We start from the raw sequence: 12,540 nt of genomic DNA, 5'->3' as shown, positions 1-12,540 counted from the left end.
GGTTCAATATTTGAAGAATACTTCAAGGCAATGGTTTCAGGGAGTTCTCAGGTGTCAACTGGTCCAGGGAGTCTACTTTGGGGAGTGACTATTGTTGTTCCTAAGAAATCTGAGGTTCTAGTCCACATTCCCTCCCATTCTAGCTGGTCAGAATGGCCAGTAGTGGTAACCAGGCATCATCTAGTTCTTCTGGCCTCAGGACAGATGAGGCCATGGTTTGTGTAAACTGTAAACACAGGATATTAGTTTCTTCTTCGAGTCTTTGGTTTATTTCTTTCTCTTGTGCTCCAGATGAGCAGAGACCACTAGTTGTATCTTCAATGGCCATTCACAAACTTTTAAGACCCCAGACACTACACATGAAACTAGGATGAAGAACATAAACTTTATTTATGAACTATATTATGCTGACCTAAATGTCCCACAAGACTATGGTTCTAATCCTTCAAACCTAGGAAAGCAGTCCCATGAGAAGTTTAGTTATAGTTATACTGGTGTGGCGCTGCAGGATAATGCACTGGACCACAAGGTTAGTTTGAACCGCAATCAGGTCCCACCAACAGGTCCTCAGAACCCCAAACAGGTTGCTATGAGTTGGAACCAACTGATATAGCACTTAACAACTTAAGAAGTATCCTTATTTGTGCCCCCTATGTGCTTTATTATATTAATATATGTACACTGTTACATATAGGCATATACACACAGACATATAAATTTATATATATGGTACGAATCGGGCTGCGAACCTTAAGGTCAGCGGTTCGAAACTACCAGCCGCTCCGCGGGAGAAAGATGAGGGTTTCTACTCCCGTAAGGATTTACACCCTCGGAAACCCTGTACAGGGTCGCTATGGGTCGGAACCGACTCTAAGGCACTTAACAACAACAACATATATATATATATATGTAAGTCAAAAAGTTTTGCTACTAGGATTTATTTCAAGCAAACTGTCCTTAAACATGCCTTTGTGGTCAGTGGATGGCTACAGATAAGTCTCTCAGTAATAAACTTGTCTTCGTCTCATTAGGGAGTCCTGGCGTGGTGCTGTGGGACAACGCACTAGACTGCATTATCGGTTTGAACCGCAAGGTTGGCAGTTAAGCCCATCAGCCTCTCCTTGGAAACCCCATGTAGGGTCGCTATGAGGAGCCAACTCAACAGCATTTAACAACAGTCTCAATAGAGGGCCTTCAAAAAACAAAAAAAGAGCCAAACAAAACAGTGACTTCCAAAAGACTGCTAGGCCAGGTTAATTCAAGACACAGAAATTAGTGCAGGGTATCGTGATTGGGGGGGGGGGCTCCCAAGGGGTACTTTTTAAAGATACTTATCATGTAGAAGTTTAAAGAAAAGGAAAGTGGTAAGAAAAAGACCAAAAAAACTTGTGCCAAGGAATTGTTTCAACACCCCTCCTTGTTCTCTGAGGATAGCACGGGCAGTCCTACAAGTTCATTAGGAAACGTCCCCCTACCCACACTGGTCTTGTCTCTTCAGGCTTCTTTTTGTTCCCCAAATTCAAAGGCCATTTAAAAAGGAACACAATTTGAGTTCCTTGAGGACACCAAACAGTCGTTTTGACTTGATGGAAATCGAAGAGCACTGAATTCATCAGTGAGGATTAGAGATGAAACCACAGCCTTGAGGAATGTATCAACCTTGGCGTTCTGGGCCAAGATGGCAGAGTAGACAGAAACACTGAGCAGAACCTCAGCATAAAGACATGGGAGACCAAGTGACACAGATACAGACGATGACCCTGGAACCCTGAGCTTCAGAGGACAGGACAGAGAGGTGGAGCGAGTGCGCCTGGAAGAGGAAGCTGAGCAGAAGCAGTGAGAGAGGAGACCTGGTGTGCAACAGCGTGGCATTCTTGAGCTTTTGTGAGTGGGTGGTTGTAGATACAGAGGATGGCAGGCAGGCAGAGGATGCGGCTGGAGGTTGGCGGCCGCAAGGGGAATGCGGTTCTCCCTTGTTCCTATATCCTCCTGATGGTTCAGGGCATGCCCAGGCCCTGCCCTCACCAACCCAGAGGTCAGTAGCACCCCTCCTGCACAGCCTTGGCTCTGACGGAGATCAGGCACCAGGCAAAGGATGGGACCTTGCCCTGAGCTACGCTATACAAACAGTGAACAGAAAACCACGTTCACACTTCCAGTCTCTACCACATCCACCAGGAGACAGGTGATGAGCGCCTGAGAACACACCAATACACAACCATCAACTAAATATAAATACCATACCACAGTGTCTTGGAGAAAACAGATAATTTCTGCTTACAGGAGGAAATAAAACAGAGTGCCTCAAACAAGTGACTGTAATACAGACAGAAAATCTAGTATCAGAAATGGTATTACTGAAACTACTTAATAAGAAACCCAGAGAACAACATTTAGGTACCTAAACGATGGAGAAAAATAGAGATGAAATCAAGGAAAACACAGACAAACTTTTAGAACTCAGGAAACAACCGACAAAGTAAATGAAATATTGGAAACTATACAAAAATAACTATTAGAAATCCAGATGATTAATACTAAAACTTCAGAAATAGATAACACATTAAAAGGGCAAAGAAGGAGAACTAAATCAATGGAAGGCCAAATTAATGAGCCTGAAGACAAATCTCTCACTATTCAGCTGCTAAAAATATAATCAGAAAAAAGAGTTTAAAAATACAAATAAAGTCCAAGTTTTATGTGGGACACTGTCAAGAGGAATAGCGTAACATGTGATGGCAATTCCAGAACCGGAAGAGAAAACTGTCCAAGAGTCCATCACCTTGATGGTGAAATTAGGGCACTATCATCCAGAACTCAAGTCAGACAAGTTGTTGGTGGTGATGACGAGTGCAGTCAAGTCAGTTCTGACTCATAGCAACTATGTACAGGGTTTCCAAGGTTATCAGTCCAGTTCTTATCCTACAGAACCTCACCAGGATTCCAACCCAGATATAGAAATAAGCAAAGTAAAACAAACTGACAAGACTAACCATAGGAAACCAGAGATACTAGCTGCAACCAAAAAACCCCATAAAGTAAAAAGAGGGAATAATGTAGTTACAGAACTTCCAAATGAAGACGAAAGCAAAGCAAGTAGATTTCAAAATAAATAAAAATTACCCTAACAACCCTAAAACTAGACCATGTCTTACTCCTAGCCCTAGCTCACTCCCTGCTCCAAACACTAACCCTAGTCCTAGCCATAGCCCTAACACTACATGAAGTCCTAAGCTTACCCTGTTGTTGTTAAGTACTGTGGAATCGGTTCCAACTCATAGTGACCCTCCAAGGCTGTAAATCTTTATGGGAGCAGAAAGCCGCATCTTTCTCCCGTGGAACAGCTGGTAGTTTCGAACTGCCGACCTTGAGGTTAGCAACCCGATTCATAACCACTACGCTACCAGAGCTCCTTGAGCCTACCCTAGACCTAGTCATAATCGTCACCCTAACTTCTTACTCCTACCCTCCCCATCACAAAAAAAGAAGAAATCAAATGGCATGTGGCATCAGAACTAGCACTGGATGTCTGCTGCAAAAGATCCCTTTTTAGTGTTAAAAGGCAAAGTGATCACTTTGAAGATTAAGGTGTGCTTGACCCAAGCCATGGTATTTTCAATCACCTCGTATGTATGCAAAAGCTGAGCAGTGAATAAGAACAAATGAAGAACTGACGCCTTAGAATTACAGTGTTGGTGACGAATATGAAATATACCCTACAAATACATCTGTTTGGACAAATACAGCCAAAACTCTCTTTAGAATCAAGGCTGGCAAGACTTTGTCTCACATACTTTGGTCCTGCTGGGTCAAGTGGAGATGGATGCCACAGCAGTAGCAACAATAGGCTCACACCTAATGACCACTGTGAGACCAGGCCGTGTTCTGGCCTGTCGTACACAGGGCTGCCTCATTATGAGTCGGCTCTGACTCGCTGGAACCTAACAACAATGTCATGTTGTTACTGCTAGTGCCATCGAGTCAGTTCTGATTCCTAGCACCCTGTATAGGGTTTCCCAGGAGCGACTGGTAGGTTTGAACCACCAACCTTGTGGTTAGCAGCCTAGTGCTTATCCTACAGCGCCACACCAGGTCTCCAACAGTGTCATAGTAAGGACTAAAAGTCAGAGATAAAATCAATAAAATGTTTATTCAATGCATCTTTCCAAGCAGAAAAGTAAACGCTTTAATCAGAACTCTAAATTTTATGACATGTACACACTGGTTGTGTTGTTACTGTTAGGCACCATCTAGCCCAGGCCGACTCATGGTGACCGCTGTTTTGCATAGAACTCCTCCACGTGGTTTTCAAGGACCTTTTGGAGGTAGAGCGTTGGGTCTGTCTTCAGAGGTTTCTCTGGGTGAATTTGAGCCACCTTTAAGATGGTAATCGAGCACTTAAGCATTTAAAGCACCTGATGCGCTGAACTGCAAAGTCGCCTTGAATCCCAAGGTTGGTGGTGGAAGCTTACCAATGCTCCTTGGAAGCCCTATAAAAGAGTCGGTATGGGTTGGAACTGATTCAAGGGCACTTGAAAACAACAATAACCGTCACCTTTAACGGAGTCCTAGCGTAGCGCTGCAGGATAACGCGTTGGACTGCAGGGTCAGCGATTCACACCCACCAATCACTCCTTAGAAACCCTACACAGGGTCCCCATGAGTTGGAATCAACTCAGCATTTAACAACAGTCATTTTCAAATAGTGGTTACAAACCAGAAAAGCAAACATTGTATCTTATACAAAAGAGGAGGCCAAGATCTACTAAATACCCAAATACTTGTCTCTCACTCAGGTCATCATACAAACACAACCCTCTACTGGGGAGATCAGCAGATCAAACCTACCAGTCACTCCCTGAAAACCCTACAGAGGGTATGCAATGAGCACTTAACCACAACAACAACACTGGGACTATCCCTTATCCACATGGGGAACTCCAATTTGTCTCTAAGAGTCAGCTTAAGTCACCTGGCCCACCAGTACATCCTCTATTACAGCAGCATCACCTAATTGTTCATTCATGTCATTCTGTCCCACTACGCTCTGCACTCCTTGAAAACAAGGAGTGTTTCTTGTATCCTTTGCACACAACAGTAACATACAAATACTGAACCAACGTTCTGGAATAAATGAATGGCCAGAGCTTAAATTACTGATCTAAACTAGCGATAATGATCACAGGCAAATCACTGAGCAACTCTGAATCTCAGATGTTCTCATTTATTAAGTTTAAGAGTATCTCTTCATCCTATTGACTTCACAGAACTGTAGTCAGAATCAAATGAGGTAATAAATTTTGTATAGCACTACAAGGTTTAGATGGTCTCAAAGATAATAACCAAATTCCACTGCAAGTCAAACTACTCAAACCAGTCAAGTATCCCTTTACTTAAAGTGGGATTTAGACTGTAAAACCCATTCTGATTTTAAAACAAACATATAGAATTCTTTTGCTGTAAAATATCAGTTACCATAATGTGCTCTGCAGTTTGATACATTCTCACTACACATACTCACTAAAGAAATCACTGTACACAATAAGGACAATCCGTTCCAACCTAAGGGAATCAGGATGACCAAACCAAGAAAATTCAAGACAATAAATAAAGTACTCAGACTTGAGGTCCAAACCAGTGTGAAATTAATAAATAAGAAGGATGTCATGTTTGGTACGGTGGAGGGTCAGAGAAAAAGAGGAAGACCCCAGCAAGATGGATTGGCAAAGTGGCAGCATCAATGGGCTCAAACGTGGCAACAATTGTGAGGCTGGACCAGGATCAGGCAGTGATCTACTGTGCATAAGGTCATTATGAATCAGTACTGACTCGATGGCACCTAACAACAACAACAAAATCTTTTCCACTATGGTGTCTATAAAAATCAAAACACCTCCTTACATTACCTATCTATTCCCACTAAAAGACAATGGAAGGATATAAATTTACTATTACAATTCATCCACAATGAGATGAACTAAGACAACTGCAGGAGAGTCTGAATTATCTAAGAGTTCTGGTGTGGCACTGGGCGAGAAGCCCTGGATCGCAAGGCTGTGTGAGTCACAAGGTCAGGGAGTCCAATTTACCAGCCCCTCCTCAGAAACCCTACACAGGATTGCTATGTGTCAGAACAAACTCGACACCACACAACAACAACAGATTATATAAAGAGCCCTGGTGATGTATGGGCTAGGCAGCGGGTTGCTAACCATAAGTCCAGTAGTTCAAACCCACCAGCCGCTCCTTGGAAACCCTATACAGGGTTGCTGTGAGTCAGAACTGACTCAAAGATACTTAATGACAATATAGACACGTAAAAAGCACTGGTGACACTTTAGGATAAGTTGTTATTAAGTGCCGTCGAGTCGGTTCCAACTCACAGCAACTTTGTAGAGGGTTTCCAAGGAGCAGCTGGTGAGCTTGAATTGCCAACCTTGTGGTTCCAAGTACTGGACTGCTAACCACAAGGTCTGTGGTTCAAACCCACCAGGGGTTCTGAAGGAGAAAGCTGGGGTTGTCTGCTCCAGTAATGATTTAGTCTTAGAAAGTCTATAGGGTCACTATGGGTCAGAACCACCTCAACAGCAGTGGGTTTGGTTTTATGACTTATAAATTCATTTTTAAAACATAGGTAAAACGTCAAAATATTCTGTCAAACTGTTAATACTTACGAGAGATGGGGAAAGTCTCACTCTTTATCCTTTTATACTAGAAGATCTAATATACTCCTTTCCTTTACAGCTTATCTAATAACCTAAGTAATTAACCTAAAAATAAGCAGGGAGGCCACTGCAATGTCCAAAATCACATTTAAACATCTCTCATCAAGTAATGCAGGAACATTTACAGTACTGTGATATGCTGATGTGGAAAACCACAACAGTAAGTACCCTAAGTCAGGTCCAGCTCAGAGCAACCCTGTACGTGGTTTCCGAGGCTGTAAATCTTTACAGGAGCAGAAAGCCTCATCTTTCTCCTCCGGAGCACAGATCTTGTGATTCAGCCCAGTGCTTATCCTACAGAGCCACCACACTCCCCCAAAAGACACAGTTGAGTAAAAAGTAAACAAAAATTCTGAAATAGAAGACTGGTGATCACTGATTTGCTCTGTGACCTACAAGCAAGGCATTTGTGTGTCTTTGAACCTGAGTTTCTCTAGTTACAAAACAGAAGGGAAAATGCTTAGATGAAGTTCTTATTTTTCAGAATAATTGTTTCTTGAAAAGCTGAAAAAAAAAAAAAAAAAAAAAAACCCTATTGCCAAAAATGTATGTATATACCCCAAAAAAGGTAGTCCTGGTATGGTGCTGTGGGTTAATGAGCCAGACTGCAAAGCCGTTTGAACTGCAAGATTGGTGGTTCGAGCTCACCAGCTTGAACCCTACACAGGTCACTAAGTTGGAATCAACTCAACAACATTTAAGAACAACCCCCCAAAAATGATTTCTTACAATTTCCTTCTTAGATTGCCTAAGAAAGACTTCTGCATGAAAAGACTTCTTAAAATTGTTCTGTAGACTAAAATTCTATGTTCAAAGAAATATGAATACAATAAAGAACATTTTAACAAAAACAATTCTGAAAGGCATCACAATTACTTTGAATTTTAAAACACATTTTTATAGCAAAAAAAAAAAACAGCAATTTGCTGGGAATAAGATTTCCTCAGATGGCACAGATGAATAAATGGTAAAAAATCACATTCACTTTTTTTACATTCTAAAAATGTAGTAACTGTAGGAGATTTAACAATTTGAGCTAACCCCAAATGAATCCATCCATTTACCCACTCTCTGGTCACATCATACAGGTTACACAAACCTGAGGCTGAGTCCCCACTCTGTAAATCTCCTTGTAAATCTGGGTAAGCTACTTAGGTGTGGCACTGACAACTAGCACTGGATTGCAAACCACAAGGTCAGCAGCTCAAACCCACCAGAAACCCTATACAAGGTCACTAAGAGACAGAACTGACTAGACATTGAATAAGTTAATATCTGAAGTCCTGGTGTGGCGCTATAGGGTAAGCACTGGACCGCTAACCTCAAGAGTGGCACTTCAAACCCATTATGGGTTGGAACCGACTTAATGGTACTTAACAACTTAGTATCTACATGTCTTGAGTTCTTCAGTCTGCCAAATGAGAATAAAATAATATCTACCTCATTGTTAATGAGAATTTTACAGGTAATCTATGAAGTGTTTGACATAGCAAACACTCAACAAACATTAACCAATGCTATTAATGGGAGTCCTGGTGTGGCACTGTGGGTTAATGCCCTGGACTGCAAAGTCGGCTTGAACCGCAATGTCAGCACTTCAAGTTCACCAGTCGCTCCTCAGAAACCCTATACAGGGTTGCTAGTGGTCAGAACCAACTCGACAGCACTTAACAACAACAACAACAACAGTGCTATTACTAGTAATCAGGAGCCCTGGTAGCATAGTGTATCAGCTGCTGCTGCACAGAAGACAATGGTGCTTTCTGCTTCTGTCAAGATTTACAGCCTCGGAAATCCTACACAGAGGGTCTCTAGGAGTCGGAATCTACTCAGTGGTATATAACTACCATCATCAACATTAACAGTAATGGAAGCATGGCGACTCCGTAGGATAAGCACTGGACTGTGAACCACAAGGATAGCGGTTTGAGCCCACCAGACGCTCATGGGAGAAAGATAAGGCTTTCCACTCCCACAAAAATGCACATGACTCAGAAACCCTATCTATACAGGGTCACTATGAGTCAGAACCAATTCGCCGCCACTTAAAAGCCAATCAGTAGTGATCAATGAAATGTAGCTTCTATACTGAGCAGTAATGTAGTAACTGCTACTCTTACATGGTACACATTTTTAATAGGCAATTGAAATTTTCAGAAAGCAAGTTTCTAGTCTTAATAATCTACCTTTTCAAAATTCTTTTCCCCTGGAAAGAGGAAACGCATGTAAATGGGTTTTCTCATACAGAATACAGGAGGTGGTGAATAGAAAGAAACGCCATTTGAGAGACACAGATCTGAGCTCTAATCCTAATTCCAATTAGGATTAACCCTAATTAGTCATTTTGTAGTGTATACCACGAAAATTTTCTTTCAACCTCTTCAGGTTATTGAAAGGGCGAATAAGTACATACATAAGCTTCAAGTCCAGTATCTCGCATGTGGTATGCACTCAATAAACAGCATTTTATTACCATTTTTCACTGTTATCTGATAGATGATAAAATTAGCTTTGTCAGGGAAGAGAAGGTGCTGTTGTTTGCTGTTCTGTCAGTTCCAACTCACCCTGACCCTGTATAGATTTTCACGAGCAGTTGGTGGGTTTGAACTGCCACGCTTACAGTTAGTGAAGTCATCCTATAGGACCACACCAGCGCTTATCCTACCAGCGCCACCCCAGGGCTCAGAAGGTTTTCACTAGCACAAATACTAATTTGCCAATGATGAAGGTTATTGGTTTTATCTTATCAATGTAAAAACTAAAGCAGTGTTTTCTGGGTCACTTATAGACTCCTTCCAGAATCTATTAAAACTGGGGCCCCTAACTCCTAGAAAAACTTCTGGCATTTCAGATAACTCTGTGTATCAGGAATTTTGAGAGCCTTGTATTGAGGGGGTAAGTGGCTAGTTTTTTCTGTCCTTACTTCCAGAAGTCTGAAAATATTATCTATTCAGTTTGACAATTAAAGCAGTAGCTCAATCTTACTCATGATGAAGCAAGTAAATCCTGCTTTTTATTAGACTTCGCAATTTCACGTGTTAAAATAACTGGTGTTGAGTGTGAAAACAAAACTAGGTCAATGAATTATAAACCATGCTAAAATTAATTGAAATCGTTTTCAATGTAAAGCTCGGATACATAACCCAAACACCAAACTAAAAGGAAATGAGAAAAATTCCAAAACGGTAACAAAAGCTGGCAGCATTATTACAAAGGTTGAATTCATTTAATTCAAGTCATTAAATGAGCCAGTCTCTGACTTCCAAAAAAGATACAGTAACAGGGAAATTATAATCTACCCAAAAAACAAGCTGAGGCAGCAAATATATAAAGTTGACTGAGTAACTGAAGGTGGTTTATCCTTACTTCTACTAACTGTGCAAAGTACTTTTTATCCTTTAGCTCAACGTTCTCAAACTCCCTGTGTAAATAACCTACTCGCCAAGCTGTTTACAGCGTAAAAAATGAAATCAACGAGTACCATCAGCTCGCATCTCCATAAAACGCGACCCACGGGGAGTACTGTATTGGACCAGGTTTTGTCCCAATGACCTTGGTCCCAGAGGTTCCCTTCCCTCCCTCCTGCCGGTCCATCCACGTGCAGCCAGCTGCAGCTAGCCCAGAGGTGGCTACATTTCAGTGAAAGCACTTGAGGACCCAAATGCACGAAAGCAAAAAGAGCTGCTAACAGCACCCGCACTCTTGTCATCCCTTTGCTCCCAGCACACAAATGTTCCGACCCAACCCTGGAATCAGCCCCGATCTCCCTTCCCGCGCCTTGCCCTGGGACCCAGTTTGCGGGGCAGAGTGTAAGGTGAACACCGTGGCACAGAAAACCCTCCTTCCTACTCCGCCACGCTCCAGACGCCCGGCTGAATGGTGGGTAGCCAGAAGAAGGAGGGCAGACTCAGGAAGGAGGGGACCAAGGAGGTGGAAAGAAGTAGGATGGAGAATCCTGCGCCACGCCACCGTCACCTCCTCCACCACTTTCAGGACTCCCTGGAGGCCCTTCCCGGTCGCCAGCCCAGCGGGCGGCAAGAACCGGCACAGCAGAGCCGGCCGGAAGCCCGAGGGCCCCGGGGCCGGGGGTGCGGCGTCCTCACCATCAGAACTTTGGCCGCGTTCTCCAGCTGAGCGATCACTTCTGGGGGACCCAGCGCCGCCGCCATCATGGTCTCTCTTCAATGACGCGCCATGCGCTGCATTCTGGGAGCGGGCGCCAGGACGGCCAATCGCGGCGGCGGCCCTGGAGCCCCGCGCGCTGCCCAGGGGCTGTCACGGCCTCCGTCGACACCGAAGTCGCGGTCTCGGCACTTCTGGCCCCACGCCGCGCTCTGCGGCGGCAGGGGAGGGGAAGGCTGTAAACTAGAGTAGGCCAGCGTCGCAGAGCAGGGAGTGCCGGAACTCGGTGCCGGGAGAGGCCGAACGGCGGGCCCTGACGGCGGCTCCGCGCCGGCTCTACCCGGGGTAGCCCCCCGGCGGCCCGCGCGCATGCGCACTTCCGTGTAACCCCCCCCCTCGGGCTCGAGCTCCGGGTCTCCAGACTTCCCAGTCCAGTTCACATCAACACAGCGCTCAGTGTCTCCTGGCCCCACTAGAGATGCCAATCCGCTCCCTCCGCTCTCTGCACTCCTCACTGCCCACCACCTTCTCAACGTCTCTCCCTCCGCGCTCCGGTTCCAACTCAGACTTGTGCGCCCTACTTCTGTCTCTTCTTGTGTTCGGATAGAACGCTTCGTCTTCTTAGTGGCTGTCCTTCCGCAATACATTTGTCCAAGTTTATTTGGACAGCCGGTAGCTGAGAGATGGGAGGACAACCCATCATTTCTCCGTTTTCCCGTTCGAGAATCGTGTCCTATAGGAGAGGAAGAAACCCAGATAGGAACCTAAACTTGGCTAGCTGACTTAAGTCCAGTAAGAACTCAGTTGCTTGAATGCAAAACTGATGATCTGCTCCGTAAACCACCCAATTCATAACAACAAAGTTAAAAACAAAAAACTCCGTTGCCAATAGCTTTGTTGTGTATAAGGAATTCAGAAGAGATGTTAGATGTCGTCTTGAACTGTAACAGAAATACCACAAGTGGATGGCTTCAACAAACAAGTTTATTCTCTCACGGTTTGGAAGACTAGAAGTCTGAATTCAGGGTACCCGTTCTAAGGGAAGACTTTCTCTGCGGGGGTGCTCCTTGCCTGATTTCAACATCTGCAGGCCAGATGTTCCCTGGAGATTTTCGCGAGTCTTGGCGTCAACGTTCTCTTGAGTCTGTGCAGGGACTTGTTAAGATCCAAAATGAAAACTCCACTCCTGACTTTTCTTTCTCAGTAGTAGCTGGTGTTGTTAGGTGCCATCAAGTCGGTATCAACTCATAGCGACCCGATCACAACAGAACAAAACACTGCCCAGTCCTACACCAACCTCGCAATAGCTGTTGTATTTGAGCCGCCCGTTGCTGCTGCCACTTTGCCATTCCACCTTGTTGGGGTTCATTCTCTTTTTCTCCAACCCTCCACTTTATCCAGGGACTGGTCCCTCCTGACAGTATGTTCCAAGTATGGGACATGAAGTTTGGCCATCCTGGTTTCCAAGGAATATTCTGGTTGTACTTCTTCCGAAACAGATCTGTGTGTTCTTTTGTCAGCCCATGGCACTTTCAATATTTTCCAACATCATAGCTCTTCTACCGTCTTCCTTATTCACTGGCCAGCTTTCGCATGCATATGAGGTTACTGAAAATACCATGCATGGCTTGAGTCAGGTACCCCTTAGTCCTCAAACTGACATCTTTGCTCTTCAACACTTTAAAGACGTCTT

The 12,540-nt window shown here is 44.0% G+C and overlaps 1 protein-coding gene across 1 annotated transcript in view; it reads right to left on the bottom strand.

Moving 5' to 3' along the window:
- XPO4 (exportin 4) overlaps positions 1-10,897 on the bottom strand; it is a 127,061-nt gene extending 116,164 nt beyond the window's left edge. The window contains exon 1 of the mRNA XM_006831964.1: positions 10,829-10,897. Coding sequence (XP_006832027.1) covers positions 10,829-10,897 — 69 coding nt within the window. The remainder of the gene's footprint in view (positions 1-10,828) is intronic.
- Positions 10,898-12,540: the final 1,643 nt, after the last annotated feature.

Source organism: Chrysochloris asiatica, unplaced genomic scaffold (assembly GCF_000296735.1).
Source record: "Chrysochloris asiatica unplaced genomic scaffold, ChrAsi1.0 scaffold00005, whole genome shotgun sequence".
Lineage (NCBI taxonomy): Eukaryota > Metazoa > Chordata > Mammalia > Afrosoricida > Chrysochloridae > Chrysochloris > Chrysochloris asiatica.
Note: the sequence above shows the minus strand (reverse complement) of the source record. Positions and strands in the feature narration are given on the sequence as shown.